Here is a 13141-nt window from a genome sequence, read left to right on the forward strand (position 1 = left end):
GGAGGGAGTCTTCCCCTCACCGCGGCAGTGGGAAGACCACCTTGGGGGACTGGGCCCATTCTGGGCTCCTCAGTGACAGAACGGCAGCAATGCGCTGGAGCGAGTCCAGCACAGGGGCCCTGAGCTGGCCAGGGGATGGACATGGGCTCCGCAAGGAGAGGCCGGGAGGGCTGGGGCTGGGCAGCCCTGACAAGAGCCGGCCAGCCCAAGTCACCTCTGAGCGGTCCCCAGCTGCCTCACGGAGGGCCGGGAGAGGATGGAGCCAGGACCCTCTGGGACGTGCCTGGCAGCAGGATGAGTGGTGATGGGGACGCAGCCCCCAGCACCCGGCTGGGACAGACACTGCCTCCAGCACGTATCAGACCCCAACCTCCCACCAGCCCCTCACCTATGAGCGCTCTCATCCTCCGCATGGGCAGCAGGATCCCCCGGATCGACACGCTGCTCCTCCAGGCAAAAGCCATGAGAAACTGGGGCAGCACCAGCCCCAGGAGGAAGATGTAGAGCCCAACCATTGTGACCTCACAGAGGTCTCCTGCGACATGGGGACATGTGCTGGGGACGCAGCAGCACCCTGGGGACCCCCCCAAGCCCAGAAATGCAGGATTTTCCATCACTTGAATTTGCTCATGGTCCTCAAACAGTTTTAGCAAAGACTTTCTCTAGACAGCCCTTCCCAGCTCTGTCCCTGGGAAGACTGGGATGTCTTTTTTCTCTCAAAAGAGAAGACTTTTCCTTAGGCAGGGGACTGATACTGGTGGGGTGTCCCAGGCCCTTGTGCCTGAAGGCAGGAGTCTGGAGAAGAACAAGCAGCAGTGGGTGGGGATCAAGTCAGGTGAAAGGCAGAACATTAAAGCCATTAAGTTTACTAAGAGTAGAGAAATGAGTCTTATGACCATCAAGAAGAAGAAATGTTTTTAGAGCACGCTACTGTTACTGTCTTTAGTGAAAGTAGAACTAAGGCAAATTATGTGCTGGGTTGAGCCCAGGTGGGAGCTAAGCCCTGCTCCCCAAGCTGGGCAGGCAAATCAGAATAAGGAACTGCTGCCATCAGTTTTCTTTCCCTCCTCTGGCCTTGCTGAGGGGACTGAAGAGCCTGTGTTTTTTTCTAGAGCCATAGGACGCTTTGGGTTGGAAGGGACCTTAAATGTTAGAAGGCTGTGGCATAGGCAGGCAAGAGGGGAGAGGCGTCCCTGGGTGGGCTCGAAGCACCAAGCTTTCGGTTAACAGCCGAACGCGCTAACCGATTGCGCCACAGAGACTCCCGAAGGGAGCTCCCTGGGGCTTCCCAACGGCAGGCAGATGTTTGGCCATTGCCAGGGAAGCGGAGCTTCCTCACGCGTAATGGTGACTTGGGAAGAGAAACACCACAACCCTCACTGTCCACCCTTCATCTAGGTCTTTCAGGCCTAGGGCCACCTCTGCCCTCCACCAAGGCACCCGGAGTAACCCCCATGGAGGAGCTCTACATGTCTGCGGTGGGGACGTCCGTCCATGAGAGATCTTCAGCAGAAGGTCCCCTTCCATCCCATAGTGACCTGGGAAGCCAAGTCACCAGAGGCAGGCCTTGCCCTAGTCTTGCTTGCAGACCTTGGGCTTAGACAGCTCTCTCCAAACTCCTTGTTTCAGTATCATCCCTCTCTCTGCATCTGCCCTCTTGATTCAGCTAAGGATGTCATTCTCCAGCCTGAGGAGCAAAAAGGGTCGACCACAACTCTCCTCCCTCCTCTGCCAGGCCCAGCCTTGGAAACCAGCTGGCAGCGTCGTGGGCAATAACAAGGGGTGGGAAGTTTAGGCAAGGGGTACGGGGAGGCATGGCCCTGGTGAAGGCTGGGGCCTGAGACAGCATTCCCAGAAACAGTCATGGACATCCCTCCCCACTCCTTCTCCTCCCTCCACCCCCCGGACTAGTCAGGCAGCCCTAGCTCCAGCTGTGCTCCTCTGGCTCCAGCTGTGCTCTGCCCCTCACCCTTCACCTTGAGGTGCAATGGGTGAGGAAGCCCCCGTGCGCCCCAGAGCCTTCGGCCCTTGGATGAGCAGACTTCCCCTCAGCCCTCCTTCCTTGCTGGAAGGCCCCCACCCATCTCTGCTCCCTGGGGCTCAGGGCGATAGGGCCAGACCATGGCAGGAAGGCAGGGAAATCTGCCGGCCATTGCGGGGACACCCCAAGTGAGGTGGGGTTTGTCCTGGCCTCTGGAGGGATTTCTGCCTGAAGTTTTGAGAGCAGCAACAGGGACAGCCACATCGGAGTGAGTCGCCCATGGTGCCTGTTCTGCTCCCAGAGCAGGGAACGTCCCACAGCCCAAGCTCTGGGTCCCAGCACCCCAAGAGCTTGGCCCCCTCCCAGCCCTCCACGCACAGGCAGAGCCTGGGGACCCCTCACCTCCCACGGAGGTGGGCTGGCACGGTGGGACGGTGCAGCCTGGCCATGCCCTGGGGGACCACGGCTGTAGGAGTAGGGCCGTGCTGGCCTGGGGCTCCTGGGGGCACTCTGCCCCTGTGGGAGCTGGTCCTCACCTCCTGACCAGTGTCACAAGCTTCCCACCAGCCCCTCGCCTGGCCCAGAGCTTGCTCCTCTCCAACGAGTGGGGCAGGAGGGGGCTGCTGGGGGAACCAGGGTGTCAAGAGTTAGGCTTGTATTTGCTCAGAGGAGAGTATGCTCTGTAAATAGCCTGTCTTCAGCAGCTGCCGTGGTTGCTCTTGATGTTGTCCCGGCTAATACAACAGGCTGGCAGGCAGAGCTCAGCCCCTTGGAGCTACTGCCTACGGTGCGAGCAGCAAGTCAGCGGCGGGGAACCAGGAGTTAGCAGCAGGTCTGAGCAGCTCTGTGCGGTTGGGAGGAGGCTCAGGCCATGTGAGGGCACTGCAAAGCCCGACGTGCAGGGGGCCAGGGCTCCCGCGTGCCTGGACCCGACCCCCTGCAGCGGTAGGGCAAGATGGGTTCCCTCCGAGCCCCCCTCCTACAAATGCCTGCCGTTGGAGAACGTCCAGCTCAGTCGCTTGCCCTGTGCCTGGCACACTCAGCTCCCAGGACTGCCGGAGCCCTCGGCACTGCAGGTGCCTAAAGGAAACTCCTGGCCCCAGCACCAGGCCTGGTGGCCGGCGTAGCCCACCTTCTTCTCCCATGGGGCAGCACAGGTGGGGAGGGCTGTCAGTCTCCTCCCTTGAGGCGGTGCTGCCTCGGATTGGTCCCCTCGGCTGTCACTGTGCCCTGGTTTGGGGCCCGCCCTTCCCTCAGGGCGGCCTCTGACTGGCCCCAGGCCTCAGGCTGCCCAGGTGCACCTGAGGTGATGCTCTCTGTGATTGGCCTCCTGCTGCAGTGTGCTGCCCGCCCTCCCCTGAGGCGATGTTTCCTCCGATTGGCTGCATGAGATTGCTCCCTTGCTCCTCCCATCCTGTGATGGGGCAGGCGGCTTATCAGTCACCTGTGTGCTTTGCTATTGCCAGCTCTGATTGGTGGAGCTGGCATGCCCCGCCTCCAACCAACACCACCCCCCCCCAGCACTGTGCCCAGCTTTTTGCACTCTTGCTACCTTTCCTGCAGGCCTCGAACCTTGACTGGTGGGTTACCTATCGATCACATGCCTTGCCCCCGCCTCCTCAAATGCGATTGGCTGTCCTGGGTCCACTGACTCCCCAGGGACTGCTGGGGGGAGGTTGCCAGGCAACCAACTCCACCTTTAGGGCTGAGAGCCTCAGGATGGAGCTGTGGGCCCTGAGGAAAGGCTGGGGGTCATCAAAGGCGGGTTTGGACCCTAAACCTGGGGATTTCGGCCCGAAACATGAGGCTCTGGGCACTACAAAGGACAGGCGTTCAGTTTGGATCACACGTAGGGTGGGACCCGCGGGACAGGGGGCTGAGGCTCACAGGGGCTCACAGCCGGGCCAGCGTGCACAGCAGCCCAAGGGACAAAGCCCCGTCTCTGCTGGTGGTCTCCCTGTGTGGAGCTGCCCCTGCCCCCTGCAGATGTGCAGAGGCTCGCTGGTGCAGGGAACAGCCCAGGACAGCCCCGACCGTATCACCAGCATCTGGCTGGCCCATCGGAACCCTGCCCGTTATCCCAGGCCCCACTGGTGCTGTTCCTCACCCCCAAAGCCCCACTGAGGAACTGTGCACGGCATCACTTCCTCAGCAGAGGGGTGGAGAAATGGGAGAGCCTGCTGGAGCTTTGCTGGCACAAGACAAGCAGCATGACTTCTCAGAGAAGGCAGCTGAGGAGCTTCAGGCCCAAGAGGCTGCAGGTGAAGAGGCCTCTGATCATGTGGGCACCCACAGCCAAACTGGTGAGGAGTTAGAGGTGCAGCTCTCAGAGGTGACAAATGAAAACACCCGCCTGGCTGAAGAAAATGCTTGCCTCCTAGGGCAGGTGGGTTGACAGAACACGTTCGAGCTGAAAATGCCAACCTGAAAGGGCAACTGGCGCGAGTGGCAGCGGAGCGAGATGCTGCCATCCAAATGAAGGTCTGTCTTCAAACCCAGCTGGAAGAGGCAGAGCGCAAACTGGAAGCCATGAGAGAAATGGCAGAAAGGAGTCAACAGCTGGGGAAGGAACTTGAGGAGACAAAGTTAGCGCTCCAGAGGAAGGAAGAGCAAGGCAAGTGTTTGCCGAGGGCTCAGGCAGAAGAGGAACACCAAGAAACCCTGCAACTGTTTTGAGCCCAGCTGGCTTGGTATCAGAAGCTAAACGAGCAACACCAGCAGCTACTTCAGGAACTTGAATGGCTGGAAAAGGAAAGATCCAACCGTAGCATTTCCAGGCTGCGCCAGGCTAACGGGGCTGCACACAAGGAGGCCATCGTCCTGGCAGCTATGAGAAAACAACCGGCGGAGCTGCGAGCGTTCATAGCTCGATACAGCTATGATCCTTTCAATGGTCCCAACGAGCGGCCTGAACTAGAGCTTCCTCTAGTTGCTGGACGATACATGTACATATTTGGAGACGTGGATGAAGATGGTTGGTACGTGGGAGAGCTGACCGACGGCACAAGAGGCTTCGTCCCCTCTAATCTTGTTGAAGAAGTTTCAGATGACGGACAGCCTGATGACACCGGAGTCTGTCCAGAGACAAGTGATTGGTAGCAGGACACAGATGATGTCTGTCCTGTCTTCTTCTATGTTCTTATTAAATCTTTTCCTAACGATCTCTCTGCACAGTCTCACTCTCTATCCTGTGTGGATGTGTACTGAAAGGACTATGTGCCAGCTACTGGGGGGGTTGGCGTGGGTGGACTGGGTGCCAGCTGCTGGAGTCAACCGGGGGGTGTAGGCACCCCTGGCTTGTGGTGCCAGCTACTGGTGTGGGTCCCAGTGCAGCTAGTGGAGTGACTGGGGGGTCTCAGTGCAGCTACTGGAGCAAGTGGGGGTCTTGGCCACCAGGCACTGAGGCGGGAATGGTGTGTGTCCTGAAAAGCACCTACTGGCTGAGACATGCATGAGTGAGGCGAGTGAGAGGCTCTGTGAGTGTCTGTATCTTCCCCAAACCTGGTGTGCATGGGCTGTGCGTTGACTAAAATATCCAGATATGTATTAAAGGAAGAGGTCCTCTTTCTCCAAGTTCTGGAACTAGGCATAAAGGGAAACACTGGGGCTTTGTAGGTTTCTTCTCAAAGCCTTCACCTTTGTGCTAACAAGGTAGCTCTGGACCAGTCAGTAATTTCCGTCTGCTGTGACAGCCTCTGGGTGCTTGATGGAAACTCAAGACTGGCACTGGAGATAAAGCTGCCAGGCTAAAGATGCTGCTGTCTTTCAAAACAACCTCTCTGTGCAGGTGACAGGAGGGACTGGACTCCAGCACAGAAAAGGGTTGTCGGCGCTGCTGCTGCTGGGACGAGCGGTGTGCCAAGGCATCCCTTGGACTCCCAGGCCATTGCCTCCTTCTCTCCCTGCCGAAGCAGTGCCTGCTGCGTGCTGGCAGAGCAGAGGTTCCCCAGGGACCCCAAGGGGACAGCCTGGGCTCGGTCCCAGAGCTGGGGGGAGCTGCTGGCCTGGGGTGGCGAGGAGCTCTCTGCTGCTGGGGATTTGATGCCCTCCCTCCTTCCAGGCCTTGGGAAGGCGGCCCTGGGAAGCCTGGCACATGCTGCCTCCACTGCCTGGCTGATGGCACCGGCCGTGGCCAGATCAGCCCAGCTGCTGAAAGGGCTGGGAGTCCGGCCCCAGCAGCCCAGAGGAGGTGTGGCAGGGCACAGGGGCACAGCTCTTCCCTCCCCACAGGGAAACCTCTCCCCTGGCTCATGGGCAAGGATGTGCAAGCCAGGAGCGTGCCGGAGGTGGCCACTTCAGAACACCGGCATGAATGACGGCTCGGCAGCTTGGCCGAGCGTTTGTTCAGGCCCTGGAATGTCTCAGGAGGGGAAGGTTGGGCTATAGCTTCCCTCCTCCTCCCCTCTGGGTTTTGTGGTCCAGCAGCGCTGCTAGGGCTTTGGTACAAGGACACCCTGGGTCAGTGCGTGCTGTGCTGCCATCGGCTTCTGGGAAGTGGGGGTGCCGGGCAGCTCTCCAGGCAATCCCGATTTCTCCAGGGTCTGCCATTTCCCCTTCACCCTCTGCATCCCTAAAGAAAAATACTTGCACAGGGGTGAGCAAACATGCTTCTTTTGGGGGGAAAGCCCAAACAAGAGGTAAAATTGTTGTAAAACAAGACTGGGGCCAGGGTGTTCTGAGAGATGAGCTGTCCTGCGGGCAGCAGTAGAGGCCAGGAATGATGCTGTCTGCTCAGCATGCTCATGTCCTGTGTGAAGGACACCATGGGACTGGGCTGGTTGTTCTAGCTTTATTCCCATGCAGCCATTTTCCCCAGGAGAGACCTTCACCTCTCCCTGTCTCTGCAGAGCCCACAGCACAGTCTTCGTAGGGACCATCCTGATGTTGGCCGCAGAGGTGCCAGGTTCAGCAAGGTCTGAGTTGCCAGGGAACGAACGGAGGGCTCTGCGTCATTCACCAAGGGCTGGAGGGCTGCAACAGAATGAAGGAGAGCAGTGGTGAAACCCTGCTATCTGCAGAGACCCTCCCATGCCAGCCCCATCTGTCTCTTTCCCTGGCCAGGAGGAGCAGGTGGGACCAATGGATCAGCTGGAAGCTGCTGCTCAGAAATGCCCCAAATGCCTCTGACACATTCCTCTACCCCTGAAGCATTTTCCTGGAGCAGGACAAGGCATAGCAACACCCTGCCCAGGCTCTGTCCCCTGCCCCACCAGCCCGAGCCAGCATAGCACTGCCCCTACTCACCCCTGCACATATCCTGTAGCTCCTCCTCATTTCGGTCCCTCAGGTGCCGTGCACCAAGCCCTAGGCACAGAGCTCCCATCAGACCTCCCACTCGCCAGCATGTTGCCAGCTCAGCTGCACGCCCTCCTCCCCCTCAGCAGGGCTGACCCCAGGGAAGGAGACTACCCGAGGGCAGTGGGACTGAGCAAGGCTGCCACCAAGCCCACCTACGTGGGCAGGGGTGGGCGAGGGAGGCACAGAGCCCCTGTCTGCCCAGGCCCTGGACGGGGCAGCCGAGGCTCTGGCAGCCACAGGGCTGCTCCTTGCTGCCAGTGCAGTGGCAGGGACTGGGGCCAGGCTGCCAGAAGAGGGACCCTGGGGGCTGTGGCTCACCGATGAACCTGATGGCCTCCACTCTCAAGGTGGCCTGAGCGTCCTTCAGGTATGGCAGGCTGTGATGCAGGTATTCTTCCATCCTCCTCCTGTCCTGCACCAGCTGGAGAGAGCACAAGGTCACGGGGCTAGCACAGACCATTCCCAGCTGGCCAGAGCAGTCCCTCTTCCCATCACCCTCCTTCCTCCCCAGGCCATTCCTTTCTTCCAGCCAGGAGCCCTGTGGGGCTGAATTTCAGGGAGAGCCACAGGCAGAGGGGGCCCGGAGGTACTGAGGCCCCTCCGTCCTGCTGCCGTGGGCCAGGGTCTCCTTCAGCACCCAGGGGTGGGAGCAGAGAGGGACCTGGAGGAGAAGCCCTGGGGGCTCCGTGCTTGAGGGACGGGAAGGAGGATGCAGCTCCAGGCTGTGGGTTCCAGTCTGGAGCAGGGCCGGTGAGCAACAGCTGCACAGTCCACAGCCCGGGCGCACGGGGCATCCCTTGTCCAGCCTGGGCCCTGGGGCTTTGGGGTTGTCCTCACCAAGGCCTCTCCAATCCTCCATGTCTGCTTTGTCCGGGCCAGTTGCTTGAGCTCTTTCCTCTTCAGGAGGTCTGCACAAGTGAGGAGGGCTTCCCCAGAGGCCTGCAAAGCAGCAGAAGCTGGGAGATGGCACCACAGCTTGAGAAGGAGACCTGGCATCCCCCTCCTCTTGGCAAGGCTGCGAGCTGTTCCCAGCTTGTTATGGGAAGAGGCCGCTGCGGACAGAGTCTGAACTGGGTTTAATGCCCAAGGCACGGACACGGGGCAGCCAACACCTCAGGTACCGCACTCTGCCAGCCAGCAGAACAGAGATCCGCAAGAGCTGCTGAGCTGCTGCTAGGGCTGGGGGCAGAGTGAAGGGTAAGGGAGGTGTGGGCCCATGGCTGCAGGCCGTGAGAGTAGCAGTCCCATAGACACCAGGGCAGGAGGGAGGCAGCAGCACCTCCCGTGGGCGGCCCCCAGCAGGACGCTTGGCTCCCCAGCCAGGGCTACCCCAGCTCCTGTAGGCTGAGGCTCCAGGTGCGTTGATCCTGGGATGCATGATCAGTATTCCTCTGACCGCACCTCCCTTCCCACCACTCTCCTCGCTCCAGGCTGGGGAACAAGCTGGCTCTCCACTCCTTGCACTCCTCTGCACAGACCAAGTTCCCTGGCCTGACGCAGGGTGATCTCTGTGAGCAGGGCTTCAATCCTGCTCTTAGGGAGCTGCCCGAAACATCTGGGGGTCTCTTGGGCACAGCCCTAGGGGGACAGGGATTGGGGCTCATCAAAGCCCTGGCCTCTGACAACACCTGCAGGGACAGCTGGGAAGCCTGTAGGCACTTGTGTGTTCGGTGGCCACGGGCTGCTGCCCAGCCCCGCTGGACCAAGTAGGGCAGGTCTGGGAAATGTCCGTGCCAGCTTCTCCTCGCCTGCTCGTGCTGGCTCTGCAGGGACCCTTCCTTCCTCTGGGCTGTGCTGGGGGAAGGCTGAATGGGGGCAGCGGGGCTGGGAGGGGACCCCAGCACCCTGGCCACCTCTGCAGCAGGAGGCTCGGGGGGAGGAGGAAGGCAGTGGTGGGACCGGTGCAGGGGATGAGGGGAGCTCTGCCCTGTCCTCAGTGACTTGGGCAGCGCGACCCTGAGGTTACACACATTCCCAGAGTACGACTGCCAGCAGCCCTCACCCCTGATGCCCAGGCCAGCGCTGTGACCCCTCCCCCTGTCACTGTTCAGCTTTGAAATCTGTACCTTGGCCACACTCTCAGTCTGGTCATTCATATGGAAGAAGAGCGGGACCAGGACCCTCCAGATTTTCTTCTTCATCCGCCTCTTGTCTCTCCCCACCACAGTCTCCATCATGTCTCTGAAGAGGCAGATGGAGAGCTCTCGCAGCTGGCTGGACTCCTGGTAGGAAGGAAGACAGGGGGATTTCAGCAACAGCCTCTCCCTGCCCACGGGTGATCAAGGGCATTAGCGTGGTGGATGTGAGGGGAGATGCTCCAGGGTCAGATTCTGCACAGAGGAGCCGTGGGCCAGATCTGCAGCTGGGGCTGAATGGCCCCGGGCAACGGTCCCCGTCAAGGGCCACACAAGAGGTTTCCGTCAGGTGGTGCTGTGCCTCCAAGTGCTCTCCCAGCCCTCCAGCATTCACCACCAGCTATGTCAGAGCAGCACTCCCCGGGGACGGGCTGAGGAGGACAGCAGGCTGGCCCTCAGCAATGCCTGCAGGACACACACCACAGGCTCAGCCTCAGCTCCCTGCCACGGTGCCTGGGGAGAACGTCTGGTCCTGCCTGACAGCGCAGCTGGGGGAGCCCTCGTGGCTCCGAGCAGCTCTTGGGCTGCTGGTGCTTTGCACAGGGGCTGAGCCCCAGCGCAGGGGGATCGGGTCATCCGGAGGCATCGACCTGCCAAGGAGAAGCCGTACTGGGCTGCAGAGCCCAGAAGCCATCCCACCAGAGCCCAGGGGCGTGAGGAGGGAAGCAGCCCTGCCCAAGTCCTGCCTGCGGGGCTGGGCTGGAGGGCAGCTGTCCTTGCAGAGTACCCATCTGTGGGGCTCAGGCTCCCACAGCAGCCTTACGTCGTCGATGAGTGGCAGGAGCTTCCCTGCCAGCTGCAGAGTGATGTGGCTGGCCTCCTTCCTCTTCATGTGTCTCAGCAGGTTTCTGAAGACAAGCAAGGCCTTCATCTTGATATCTGTGTCACAATTGTTCAGAGTCCTCAGGATGTCGCTCAGCAGGATATGCATTTCTCTTGCCTGTATGAAGCACAGAATTTCTGTTACGGTGAAGCACTGGAAGACCACCCTGGCAAAAATGCTGTGTTCACTGAGCACCAGCCTCCCATCCGGCTTCCTGGCAGGTGGCACAGGAATTGCTGCAGCAGCCTCCTGTCTGGTGGTGGCCACGTGCGCTGGTGGGGACGATGGAGAGCAGGGGTAGGGAAGGGAAGGCAGGACAGCAAAGGCTCGGTGTCCCCTGCTCAGCCACCCCCTTTTCTGACACCCACCTCCTTACTCTCAGCCAGGCCCAAGCCACCGCGTTACCCACTGCCCCAGCCCCAGGCTGCCAACATGGCTTCACTTGACTATGCCTCGCTTACCATCTCAGGTTTTTCCGACAGTGTGACGATGCCTCTGAATACCAGCGCTTGCGTTATGTGGCATGGATACGTCATATACAACTGGAGGAGGACCAGGTCACTTAAATCCTTTTCAAGGTCATCGCAGGCCAGCAGCTGAAACAAAGACAGCAGCGAGAGACTGGCAGAGCCTGCAGGACTCCCCGCACTGTGCCGCTCCTGGTTCCCACTGCCAGCTCAGGACATGGGGGCCTGACGCAGCCCATCCTGGGGCCAGCTCTGCCTGTGGACATGCCGGTGGTTGTGAGTGCTACCCCAGCAGAAATGGGTCGAGGCCAGAGGTACTGACAATGGACCGCTTCTGTCCCAGCTCCGGTGACTGTCATCCCACCCTGCAGCCATGTCGGCAAAAGGGCAGGGTTCAGAAGCATCTCCGAGAGGCACTGCTTGTCACCAGGCCTACCTCAACGTAGAAAGTCATGGCAAAAGTTATCTGGAATTCCTTCCTACAGCAAAGAATCCCTTGCAGGTGCTGGAACATGGAGGCTCGCTGATCAACTGGGCTCTTACTCATCTCTCTGGAAGGGGAAAGAAAAGCACCACTGGGACTGAGCAGGGCAGGCAAAGCCTTGCTGGGATTGCACTGCCCAGCCTAGTCACGACGCCCCAGGCCAAGACATGCGTTTGCACTCAGCTACAGCTTCTACACAACTTGCTCACAGCACCCTGGTCTTTCCCCAAGCAAGGAACGCCCTTTCCGCTCTGACCGCTCTGTCACGAGCACTGCGGCTGCAGCTTTGTGCCTTGGCGCGCTGGGGACCCTCTCTCAGCCACAACGGATGGGGTTGCGGAGGCACTGCTGCCTGAAAGGGGCTCTCACCTGGCCAGCAAGCTGATTCCTCTGTGGAGGGTCTCAGTTCCGAGAAGCATGTCCCAGCCGCCCTCCTTCTGGATGCTCAGGACATGCTCTTCATAGCCAGCAGCACAGAGCAGAGCTTTAATGGCCTCCACTGCAAACCTGCATGCAGAGCGAAGTCCAGTCACAGACAGAGCATGCGCCCTGGCCGAGGGCCCAGGGCAATGGCAGGGGAAGGGGGATGGAGCACCTGAAAGGGCTGGGTTGATTGGCCTGATGCCATTCGCTGTATGTCCAGAAAATCTCCGTGGTGTGTTCTAGGAACTCTGCAGTGTATGAAATCTGGAAGACCAGGCCCATGAAGACCTTGGCGAAGAGTGCTTTTAGTTTCTCCTGGCAGATGGGCTGCTGGGTGAGCTTGCACAGGACCTTGGTTGCCTGCGGAATACACACAGCGACAACTCTCACTGCAAAGACATTGCTGTTGCACTGCCAAAGCCCTCGGGCAGCACGTGGGGTTTGGCTCAGGCACTGGCCCGGGCCACAGAGACTCTGATGGAGACCACAACCTGGCTTCCAGGCCAAGGCCAAGACCCAGCAGCCCTGGGGGCTCAGCTCTTGCTTTTGACGTGGGCACCACAAGCCTCCCGGGGCTAGCATGGCCTGCCTTTCGTACCCTGCAGACCCTCCTGGGTTTCCAGGCTCAGGCCTTGCAGCCTGCGCAGACTCTGCCATAGCCAAGCCCCTGCCCCTGCCCCTGCCCCGGCCCCAGCCTTTGCCCGGACTCTGGCTTCTGACCCCAGCACCTCTCTGCCCCTGCCCCAGTCTGTGCCCCTGCCCTTGTCTGGGAGCAGCCCCTGCCCCAACTCTTGCCCCTGCCCCAGGTTTCCAGTCTGCAGAGCAGGGCACGGGGATGCAGGCAGCAGGGAAGCAGAGTGCTGCCGGGGCAGGGGCAGACTTCGTGTTTGTGCACCGGGGCCCCAGCAGCACGGGGCAGCCCTGCGTGGCTGGCACAGGGGAGCCTGGTGCTGGGCAGGTGCCTGCTGGCCCTAAGGGCCTGTGTCCCTAAGTCCGGGAGGAGGTGGCTGCTTGGGGGCAGACAGGAGGGGCTGTGCCTGTTGTCCTGGGGAGGCATGAACAGCCCTGAAGGTGAGCAAGACCTGCTCTGGTCACTCACAGCTGAGGGAAGGCCATGCACGTCCTCTCTGAAGTTGAACTGCCCTTGCGGTAGCTGGTCCTCGATCACACTGAGCAGCTCATTGCAGATCGTATCCCAAGCGCTGGGCAGGGAGAACATCACCTCCCACATGGCCAGGGCAGTGCTGCAAGCCAGAGCGTTCTGTTAGCAGGGCAGCCTCAGCCACCGCGCCGTGCCTGGGCTATGGAACAAGCCCCCAGGGCTGTCGGGGCCGGTACCTGTCGCATGATGGAGCGATCTTCAACAGGCTCCTGACCGTATCCTTGGGGCACTGTTTGATCAGCAGGAAAAGGAGTGATTCCAGGCTGTGCCGGGCTGTCACCGTGCAGATGAACTCCATGTTTCTGTGGACGCACTCCAAGATCTTTTGTGCCTGGAAGGGACACAGGTGAGGATGGTGCTGCCACTGG

The 13141-nt window shown here is 60.3% G+C and overlaps 1 protein-coding gene across 1 annotated transcript; it reads right to left on the reverse strand.

The window, feature by feature from the left end:
* Positions 1–9986: 9986 nt before the first annotated feature.
* LOC128147344 (maestro heat-like repeat-containing protein family member 7) lies at positions 9987–12268 on the reverse strand. The gene is made up of 7 exons (XM_052799815.1): positions 12128–12268; positions 11784–11971; positions 11558–11695; positions 11141–11255; positions 10699–10833; positions 10178–10354; positions 9987–10004 (listed from the first exon to the last, which is right to left on the reverse strand). Exons 1-7 carry the CDS (start codon positions 12266–12268, stop codon positions 9987–9989), a joined length of 912 nt encoding a protein of 303 aa, XP_052655775.1.
* Positions 12269–13141: the final 873 nt, after the last annotated feature.

Source organism: Harpia harpyja, chromosome 10, assembly GCF_026419915.1.
Source record: "Harpia harpyja isolate bHarHar1 chromosome 10, bHarHar1 primary haplotype, whole genome shotgun sequence".
In the NCBI taxonomy this organism is placed as follows: domain Eukaryota; kingdom Metazoa; phylum Chordata; class Aves; order Accipitriformes; family Accipitridae; genus Harpia; species Harpia harpyja.

Bases quoted from the DNA above. Each gene is read 5' to 3' on its own strand.
- LOC128147344 (XM_052799815.1), bottom strand. From the start codon at position 12,268: ATGGCAGAGTCTGCGCAGGCTGCAAGGCCTGAGCCTGGAAACCCAGGA. The intron at 11,696-11,783 runs GTGCTCCATCCC...CTCTGCATGCAG, and splicing joins AATCAACCCAGCCCTTTCAG to GTTTGCAGTGGAGGCCATTA. The intron at 11,256-11,557 runs GTGAGAGCCCCT...TTCCCCTTCCAG, and splicing joins GGAATCAGCTTGCTGGCCAG to AGAGATGAGTAAGAGCCCAG.